Source organism: Ambystoma mexicanum, chromosome 6q (assembly GCF_040938575.1).
Source record: "Ambystoma mexicanum isolate Mex_15411 chromosome 6q, UKY_AmexF1_1, whole genome shotgun sequence".
NCBI classification, from domain to species: Eukaryota; Metazoa; Chordata; class Amphibia; order Caudata; family Ambystomatidae; genus Ambystoma; species Ambystoma mexicanum.
Genome location: NC_090937.1, coordinates 129159330 through 129170097, shown reverse-complemented (window position 1 = coordinate 129170097; position 10768 = coordinate 129159330). Strand labels below are relative to the sequence as shown.

The 10768-nt window shown below is 49.6% G+C and overlaps 1 protein-coding gene across 1 annotated transcript; it reads left to right on the top strand.

The window, feature by feature from the left end:
• The first annotated feature begins 1833 nt into the window (after positions 1-1833).
• Positions 1834-3808, top strand: ATOH1 (atonal bHLH transcription factor 1). Its single transcript, XM_069630563.1, has one exon. The coding sequence runs from the start codon at positions 1969-1971 to the stop codon at positions 2779-2781; it is 813 nt and encodes a 270-aa protein (XP_069486664.1). The 5' UTR covers positions 1834-1968; the 3' UTR covers positions 2782-3808.
• The last annotated feature ends 6960 nt before the right edge of the window (positions 3809-10768 follow it).

Below are 10768 nucleotides of genomic sequence, written 5' to 3'. Positions count from 1 at the left end.
TTCTATGGCCGACTAAATGCACACACCTATAGAAGGCTGTGGTGTCAGCTATGTATCAACTTCAAACTTTAATTCCCTTTAAACAAATGCACGGATGCTTGTGATTAGAGACGCTGGGACTAGAAGTTGTGCAGAATTTCAACACGTGTGAACAGCGGGAAATAGCGGGGTTTCTTGCCCATGGGTTCGGTAAACATTACTTGAGTGTGATTTCAAGGAACCATACAGCTCCACGAAACCGTTACATGTACCAGTCAGTGTCCACACTGTTGGCCTCTTCTCCCTGTAATGATGTCGAAGCTATTTCCTATGAATGAACTCGAGAAAGCCAAGTTGTGATGGTCTTAATGAAAGTTCACAACGGCTGTTGGTTTTCGGTTTTCCACACTAGCCCCAACGCCTCGATGGTTCCAACAGGATCTAGTTGGGCGCCGGTGTGCGTCGCGCCGCACGCACTGGTAAATCCTGCCACCACAGCAGCGTGGCAGTCAGAGTGCTCCGCGGTATCAGCTGTATGCTGCCGTGCCGTGCCACAGACTGTGGAGGAAGCGCTGTGCCGAGCGGTTCTCTGAGATAAGACACGCCTTTTTGTGTGTGTGTGGAGGGTTTGGGGGGCTCAGACCAAGGGCACGAGTATATGCCCCCAACTCTGTGCTCCCACTTCTTACGACAGTCGCACCTGTCTGTTTAAATCGTACAAACTGCTTTGAAGCTCACGATGAGCTCGCTCTGCCTCATTCATGCGTGGACTAGGATAGCTAAAACAGCGGTGCTGTTGGGTATAAACATTCGTCAATCGAGAAAACACTGGTGCACGCGCAGGAGAGTACTTTCGACGTGTAGTTCGTTCCAGAAACCACAAGAAAGACACACGCATTGAGCACGCTGTGTGAGCAGTCAAGTAGAAACACGCCTGTGCAGGCACGGATGTCTACAAACCCAGCACTTACAGTGCCACGGGCAATTTGTAACTTTTCCTTTTCGTTTTGACAAGTTCGTCCTTGACTGCGTGCAGCTCTGAGTGTACGACCGAGAGGCTGTACCACCCGGAGAGAAAAGCAGCAGAACCGCAGGAAAGGCTAGGACAGCCCTGGCCACTGTGCCTTTGAAGAATGAAGAAGCAAGGACGAGTAGCAAGATTATGCCCGTCAATGGCATGACATGCACCTTCCGCATATGAAACAGAAGCAGAGAGAACATGAAAATGGCAGACCAATAGGCTGACAGATAGGAAAAAGAAGATTACACAGGAAGACATTTAGAAAGGCAGAGGACTTAAACTGCCTTGGCAATTAGGTTGCCGAAAAACACACCCAGTGGCATTAATTGATAAAGAAAGGGGAACATCTGGAGTGGAGGCTCCGGGCGCACTGCATTTCGGGGCACCTGGCGCCGAGCGTGCAGCCGGCACACGCTGACAGTGGGAGTGTGCTGCAGGTACTGCCCCACAGGTGCGCCGTCAATGGGCTTGTGTTTTCAACTGGAAAATACAGGAGCAAAGCCGCCCCGGCCCACTCGTCTCTTTGTGTCGCCCACCCCCGCCCCAACTCCCCCTGGCCAAAACTATGGGGAGTGCGGTTACACACCCTCCGCTCATTACCATCATGGGCCAGTAAAGTTTTGAGTGCCGTCCCCCGCCACCCCATCCCACTTTCACAGGTCGCCACACCCTGCTTACTGATTGGATGTCCGCACGCGACAGCCCGGGCCAATGGGGCGGCCGGACAGACACGCGACCGGCGCGCGGAGGGAGGGAGGGGGGCCCCAGTGGTGGCGGCGCGTGCCGCTTCTTAAAGGAGGGCGCAAGGCCCTCCGACACCGGAGAAGCTCCTAAGCCACGCGACCGACCTCACCTACTGCAGGAAGCAGAGCCGAGCTACCCGCAGAGGGGCCAAAACTCCACCAAAAAAAAAGAACCAGTGCTAAGCAGAGACCAGAGTGCCAGCTATTCCTATCTCCACAGGTGCCATGTCTGGCCAAGTCTGGGCCGAAGTGCGCGAAGTCGCCTGTGAGGAGAGCCAGCACCCGGCCGGAGGGCGCCTCTACCCGCAGCGCGCCGCCCTCGCGCTCCTGGACAGCAGCGACCCCAGGGCCTGGCTGGGGCACGCCCCCCGCGGCGGACAGGGCTGCGCGGCTGCGCGTGCGGAAGACGAGGAAGAGGCCGCGCGCGGCTACCTGCGGCTGCGCGCGGCGGAGCAGGCCGCCGGCGGAGTCCACCACGCGCACCCGCACGAGCAGAGCGCGGGGGCGCTGAAGGTGCGCGAGCTGTGCCGCCTCAAGGGCATCGGCGGCGGCCACAGCGAAGAGGGATGCCGGCAGCGGGCGCCCTCCTCCTCTTCCTCGTCCTCCGGAGGTTCCCCTGGGCGCCCCGCCGGCACCGGCGTGCACAAGCAGCGGCGAGTGGCGGCCAACGCGCGGGAGCGGCGACGCATGCACGGCCTGAACCATGCCTTCGACCAGCTGCGCGGGGTCATCCCGGCCTTCGACAACGACAAGAAGCTCTCCAAGTACGAGACGCTGCAGATGGCGCAGATCTACATCAGCGCCCTGGCGGACCTGCTGCAGGCGCCCGAGTCGGAGCCGCGGGAGCAGCACCCCAGCCTGGCCCCGCAGCAGCACTCCCCGGCCTCCTCCCCCACAGCGCAGCACTATTCCTTCCAGGAGGCTATGCTGGCCGCGCAGCACAGCCTGGCCGAGGGCAAGCCCTCGCCCCGCTCCCACCGCAGCGACGGTGAATTCTCCCCGCGCTCCCAGTACAGCGACTCTGACGAGGCCAGCTAAAAAGCCCCGGGGACTGAACCCCATCAGCACCCGACTGAGCCCGGCAGCACCCAGCCAGGCTCGCCTTCAGCACCGTGGACATCGACCACAGTCTGCGCCGGAGGAGCTGGCACGGCGGCACTGCCAGTCGCCGGCACCGCTGACTCCTAAGCAAAGTTGTCTGTCAGCTTGTCCTGTTTGAGCTTTGAACAGTCCGCGCAGTTCTGTTTTTTTTTTTTTTTACTTTGCTTTCAGGTGCTAGACAAGTTGCTTCTTCCCATTGCAAATGAGCAATAGTGGAAAGAAAAAAAACAGGACTGAACGAGTAATCAACGCCAGACAAGATCCAAGCCTAGCAACCTCTTCCCGGCTTGTGCCACCTGTGCCCTGAAGCTGTACACACAGGCAAGCAGGGCGCGTGGCCAGCCGGCCCTACAGCAAGCAGAATGTATATATGTGCATATTACTTAAAGACTTTTACGAGAGCTTGTTTCTTTCCGAAAATCAACTGTACCGAAAAACTTAAGACTTATGGGTGGATGGACTTCGCTCCCAGGCCCGTCGACTGCCAGCCAAGAGACTCTACTCCTGCCCTGTTGCAGAATGTGCAAGCACCTGTCAAAAGCTGCCTTGAACTTTATAGTACTGTGTGTGTGTGTGTTTCATGTATCCCTCTGGGGTTGAGGGGCTGTACTCTTCATTAAAAGTCGTGATCATAAACGAATAGATTATGTGAAACCTTCTTCTGCACGCTACCTTTCTTTTGCCATCAATTGGCGGGACCTTTCCGTCAAGTGTGATTTTGCATGTGTACCTTCAGCAGCACTCAGCCAAGTGAAATGTCGCATCTGAACCACTGCAACCCCCCCCTCCACACCCACATTTCTGTAGGGATTCTGTTCTGTTTGCATTTTTAAGGACATCTTGGGTCCTCTAACGTTCCAGTTGTTTGTCAAAAAGTGCTAGGTACAAAATGTCTTCCTGAACTTTGCATTTGTAATCCATATGCTTATGAAAACAAATGGTCACGTGTGTATATATATATATATATATATATATATATATATATATATATATATATATATATATATATATATATACATATATATATATATATATATAAATGTGTGTGTGACTTGTGTAAATAACTGAGAGAAATGCTACTTTTTTACATTATGTAATGCCCCGAATATATAGCGTCTTGCGATAAGGACGTATGCACTTTAACGAGCCAAAGCGTGGCAAAAAAAGGAGGGGTGAGGTACAGACGGAATTTAAAGACTGCCAATTTTAGAATATTTAATGTAGCCATTAATTCCGTTAAAGACTATTAACGGTCGAGAGAGGACAAACGTCTTTCTGTGTCAAACCTTTGTTAACTGCAATGTTCGACGTTAGAACACTATTTATTACTGTCGGCTACACCGTCTGTTTGTATCGCTATGTGTTTGTTTTGACTTTTCTACACTGCAAAATGTTATTTTATCTGAGCAATGCCGAATGCCATCGACGTATGTACGTTTTCCTGAAAATATGTAATAAAATGCGAAAAACAGAAACGGCTTCAGCATTTTTTTAATGATCGTTACTGAAAGCAGTCACCCTACAGTAAAAAAGAAATAAACGAGCTTCTAACAATGTGTACTACTGTTTAAATCATTATGTGGTACGCAGAACGGTTTTATAATAACGAATGCAAGAAAACAAAGGCTAATTGAAAGTGCATTTGGGCAGTGCATGAAATAAGTTTAATTCGAGTGTAAAAGGCCGACAAAACTCCCTAAATGCGTCACTCCACACACACAACATGGCACACAATAAGCGTATCGAGAAAGCTTTTTGAGGTCTCTAGACTTCACGTGCAGGAAGCCTCGCTCGTGAACGTGTCACACTTTCACCTTGGTGTTGGCGAATGCACGCCATTACTTTTATACGCACATCTGACATCCAGGCAGAGCTGGCGTCAGCCATCCCACGGGCAGCGTTCGGGGGCTCTGGTATAGTTCGGCTAACAGGGCGCGCGCCGCTGTGCCGGCAACAGGTGTGGTCGCAGGTGTTCTCTCTCGAGCACGAGGTGTTGAGCAGAGAGCTGCGTAGTGGCCGGGGTGCAGGACCCACGCGGTGAAGCGGGGGGCATTGTTGCCTTGCTAGCTAGAGCTGGGAGATGACATGCCTGTGCAGAAATGGACAATATGTTTAGACGAGCAACGAGGCGTCGATTAAAAAAGGACTCACGCTCTGCACAGTACCCAGAACACCACCCCGACCTCATGGAGGCAGCGCCTCGGAGGCTCTGGGCGGCTTCGATGATGCCAACGTGGGTTTAACTGTTACAGCTTTGAATAACTTGCATAGGGGAGTTTAAAAGAAAGAGGAATAATGACGCCTCATCATCTGCTGGTACGGGGGTCCAAACCTACTTAGAAATGGGTCTGCAGATTGCCATAAATAGCATTCGTTTAAGACCCCGTGTAAAGCCTGGGAGGTGGGTGCGCTTAATGACTCGGTATTAAATACTGCGTTGCCTATTGGCCTGTAGAGGACAGCTTTTGGACACTTAAATACAATGGCACCATTGGATAATGTCTGTGCGACTGCATATCCGTTATTATCGTTCATCAAAATGTAATAGTAAGTCATATTTTTCTGTTTTTTTTTCTTCACATACGGCGATTGGTTAGACTTAATTCGTTAATTTACGTTAATTTCCTTTAAGAAACGAAAGATTCGTGCAATTATCTGCGCGTAAAACGCAGATTTGCGCGACATTCTGCCCGAAAATCTCTGTTTGAGGTATGGGGTTTTTCGGGCAGAATGGCGCGCACATCTGTGTTTTACGCGCAAATAATTCCACGAATCAGGTTTGTGGATAATTCAAGAGAGACTCAAATAAACGCAACGGGATTGTACGCGCGTAACGGTGCGCAGTGCTCCACGCATAGGGCCCCCTGAGTAGTCATACTCGATTATTTAAGGACTAAACTATGATTCAGTGCATTTCCGCTATCTCAGCAGAGAGGGGCAAGGCACCTTCTTTGGTAAAACGTCAAAGTAAACGAATTTAGCTAAAACCTGAGCGCATTAAGCCCCCGAGCTTTTCCCTTGCCAAAAATACAGTCATTCGATGGGGGGGGGGGATTTTCGCAGTTTTTTGGTGCTTTAAGCAGCTACTGCCCGCATTCCCCGTTAAATGAAAGGTTTGCTTGATTAGCAAAGGGCACGCGCGTTCCAGGTGGAAGTTTGGGAGGCGTGTGCGCCTTGTTCCGCCCTCCACCCCCGCCCCGCACCCGTGGTGGTGAGGATGAAAGCAGGGGCGGGCAATGCCGGAAAGGCGCGCACAGTGCCCGCGTTTCCTAATCGCGTTAAAGCTCTGGAAATACGCAGCCAGTGAGACTTTCTTGCCGGAAGGCCGTGCAATGCCCTGATAAACCGCCACTGAGCTGATGACAGAGGTCGGCATTGGGCTGGAACATTCATCCTGCTCTAAGCCACCCTTGCACCAAGCCCCTCTCGGGTTGTTACACTCTCTTGCGTGTCACTGGCGTGCACCCGAATCAAATGCTATGCTTTTAGCGAATCATATTAGGCACGCGGGACCATAACAGGTCGCGCTGAACCACTTCCAATGCACGCTTATTTGTTTAATGTATTTATTGTTCACTTGTTAGGAGCTCTTACAAGCAGCAAATACTGTTTCAAGGCGCCACCAGGGAGGGGACAGAGCATCCTCTCCTATGAGGAAGGCATAAGAAGAATGCAACCAAACAAGAGTAAACACATTATGCAGACGGGACGCTATTCGAGTGGCCTGCTTATGATGGCGCATGTGCATTGTTTTGTACGCAGTGCATTACACATCTGCATTATCTATAGTTTTATATGTATATATATATGTATGTATACAACTATCTTTCTCTCGCTGTTATACATTGTATATATGTTGGTATATTCTGTCGACATATATACATATATGGACAGAATATACAAACACCTGCCAAAGCTGCCACCGCCCCCACCCTCTCGCTCTCTCCATATATATAACAATAGCTTCATGGTATATCAACTCGCCGAGCTATTCCCTCTATCTATCTACATGTATCTGCATTCACCAGTATTCATTTACCCATGTATCCAAATATGTTCCTATGTGCCTATTATATTGATATCTATCTATCTATCTATCTACATATATATATATATATATATATATATATATATATATATATATATATATATGGGAGAGGGAGACAACGTGAGGCAGAAAAATACACATCGATGGATATATATGGAACGATATCAAGAAATGTGGATAGTTAACGGTAAACAGACACGGATGGGTAGATATCAATATAGGCAGACAGGAACATAGTTGGATACGTATATATCGATTAATATTGATAGCTATCAATAAACACGGATACAAGATACATACATGTCGATACATGGGTAAATGAATACTGGTGAATGCAGAGACATGTAGACAGATAGAGGGAATAGCTCGGCGAGTTGATATGCCACGAGGCTATGGTTATTTGTCAGGGCTAGACGTCACTTCGCCAGGCAAGTTTAACCGAGAGTCTAAACACCGCTTATCCTTTCTTCCGACTCTAGAGAGTTGCGATCTTTGCGTGTATGCCCGTGGGGCATGCGCAGGCCACATGTATGGCCAGTGTGTGCTTATCGCCGCTGTATGTAAGCCGGAAGCCGTTCAAATAGGCTCCATGATGGCTTGCAGCACCTGTTCAGCATCCCTCTTGAACCCAGGCCTGCATATGCCCCAGAACCAATCTTCCAGCCCGCGCACTCGCCTTAAACCCCATCACTCTGTCATGTGCGTGTAAGGTACTCGCTGGAAGCCTCCTCTCCACATGTCGGGCTTCGGGGAGTTTGCATGACAATCGCCCGGCAGGCCGCATTCTTGCGGTCCGTTAGCAAGCTGTAACGTCTAGCTGCAGGTTGCTGCCGCCTCATGAATATTGAGTGGCTGGGCGCGCATTCCCCATATGCCGCGGCGCTCCCGCCATGCTGGCTGACTCCTTTCTCTGCATTATTAGCAATTAGCCTTTGGCTTCCAAAGTCCGGCCCGAGTATCTAAGAAACACGCCAAGGAGTCAACAATGTGTGCAGGCGGAGCTTGCTTAATAGTCCGAAGAGCGCCCCTGCACACCACCACATAATGGCCAAAAACAAATAACGAGCGTGGGCACCAAAGAAGCGCCGGTTTCATGAAGTGTCCTCGAATGATGGCGTTAATTATACCTATCTGTCCACGGAGACCCGGGTGCCATGTCTGAGTGATTCTGGTGGCGAGTGACAGTGCACCTGTGGCCCACCAACTAATCACCAGAGACACATTCGCCGATTGTTCCTCTGTGGAGCACGTTTTTGTTTTGGACGGAGCTTTAAGCAGTGGGACCAACGTGCAGCACGTCAATCGATTGCAGAAAACAGGAGGTCGGAGTCGGCGATCGGTCCATTGGACATGAGGACTCCGAAAACTCTTTGAAGTGTTCGACTGGAGCGCGGGCCAGTTTTCTGGCTGTGTGCCTTTGTGATGTGTTGTGATAGCAAACGCCCAGTGTTTTGTATAATTCATTATACCTGTTCTCTAAGCCCCCAAACTTTGGGCAGACGAAATAGCCATGGCACAGGTAGATTAAAGGGCCTGCGCAGGACCACACACTGTGGCAAACGGCGTGGTCGCGATTGCAGCAAGGTATTCTGACTTGATAGTCAATAGCATCCGGTGGGATTCTCAAATACGTCTCTCTTACCGTTGGCGATCACATGGACATGACTATTAGATTCACAAAGGAAGTTGCACGTAGGAACGCTGACTCGTTCTAGGACTAAGTCAGACATACGCCATTCCTCTAGGTGTAAGTGAAGGTTACGTCAGAATTACAGTTACTGCTGGTAACATATTTGTCAACCAGTCCCTTACCTTCTAATGCTGGTAAGCTGAGTGGTAGTGGCTGTGCCGTGTGCATGCTCTGGTGGGGTTTGTGTCAGTGCGGTCTGTTGTGGGTAGGGGTAGTCTGGTTTGTGTACACATGTGTTGCAGGATTTGTTAACTCACTTACCGGCGTGTGTGGTGTGCAGAGGGTGCATGCATTGCTTGTGTGTGTGGTATGCAGAGGGTGCATACATTGCTCTTGTGTGTTCTGTGCAGAGGGTGAATGTTTGTTTGTTTGTTTGTTTGTTTGTTTATTTTATTTGTATGGCGCTCCAACCAAACCCAGAGGTAGAAGGGCGCTTAAGAATTTGGTTACAGAGTTGAGAAGTATCTGTGTGTTGCATACTTCGTACAGGTTTATAATATATACATATAGATACAGTGGTCAATAAACAGAACATATGCAGTGCGTACAATATCCAATTTTCAGAATAAATACAGTGTCTAAGCCAGTATCCGCACGGGTCTAGAATTAGTAGTGTTATTCTTTGTTTAGCAGCCAGCTGATGACCTGCTTCCTAAAGATCTGGAAGGATTCGACAGTTTTGATGTTCAGCGGTAGGGAGTTCCAGAGTTGGGGGGCAAGCACTGTGAAGCTTACCCCTCCAGCTCTTTTTAGGTGGAACCTGGGCACTAGTAGGCAAAGAGTGTTGGAGGATCTGGTGAATCTGGTGGCAGGTTTCAGGGTGAGTTTATTAGCTAGATAAGGTGGTGCTAGGTGATTGAGGGCTTTGTACGTGAGGCAGAGGGTTTTTAGTGTGTTGCTTGTGTGAGTTTAGCAGAGGTTGCATGCATTGCTCTTGTGTGTATGCTGTGTGCAGAGGGCGGATGTGTTGCTCTTGTGTGTGTGTTGTGTGCAGAGGGTATTTCCGTTGTGTGTGTGTGTTATGCAGAGGATGTAAGCGTTGCTTGTGTGTGTTTGTGGTATGCAAAGGTTGCATTGTTGATCTTGTGTGTGTGTTGTGTGCAGAGGGTGAATGCGTTACTTGTGAGTGTGTGTGTTATGCAGAGGTTTAATGCGTTGCACCTGTGTGTGTGTGTGTTTTGTGGAGAGGGTGAATGCGTTATGTGTGTGTTATGCAGAGGGTGAATGCATTGCTTGTGTGTGGTGTGCAGAGGGTGAATGCGTTGCTCTTGTGTGTGTATTTTTTGGAGAGGGGGTGTGAGGAATTCAACCATCCGCATGGTGGGTGTGCGCTCATCTGGGCTTTTTACATTTTTTATATGAAATTGAATGATGTTTTTATGAAATTGTATATGAAACTGAATGATGGCAGTGAGAAACACTGCTCATGCTGTCTTCCTTGTCATCTTCCACATCCTCAACACTCTACATCCTCAACACTCTACAGTGTCAGAGAGATCAGGGGCTAGAGCGGAATCCTGCAAGTCCTAGTATTCAGCACAGTGTTGAAGTGGCCCACTTATTGTTCCAGCTGTTAAAGAATAACAGCTAGAAAGCTCCTGCTCGAGGAGAGTACACTAGCGCTAGAGGAACAGAATCAGCGGGACAAGGTCGCCATAGAGCTGTGCAAGTTGGCGCTTAAAGAGAAGGAAGAGGCCAACAGATCCACCTCTAGCGAAAGCAGCAGTGTTGGCTCAAACCAGAGTTACAGCACATCCACAAAGATGTAGTGCAGGCTTACGAAGTGGGGAAGGACATTTTTGACTGGTTTGAAGCGCTCAAGCTGGCTATTCAGCTACAGGAGGTGGATGGGGTACTGTGGGGTGCAGCCCTGATGAGTCCACTACCGACACCAGGGACTGATGCAATTCTTCAGTTAGCTCCAGAGAAAAGTGCCGTTTATGAGAGCATGAAGGCAGCCCTCCTAAGGAAGTTCTGTAAAAACCAAGAACAGTATCTTAAGACCTTCAGAGAGCTCAGAAAGAAAAGTGGGCAGAAATTTGAAGCATTCACACTCTTGTCATTGAAATATCTGAGCGGGTGGGTGGCTGGTAACAAAGTTGACACCTTTAAAGGGATGTACAATTTGATTGCGTATGAGCATGTGTTGAAGAATTGTGAGATTGACCTACACCAGCATCTGGTAG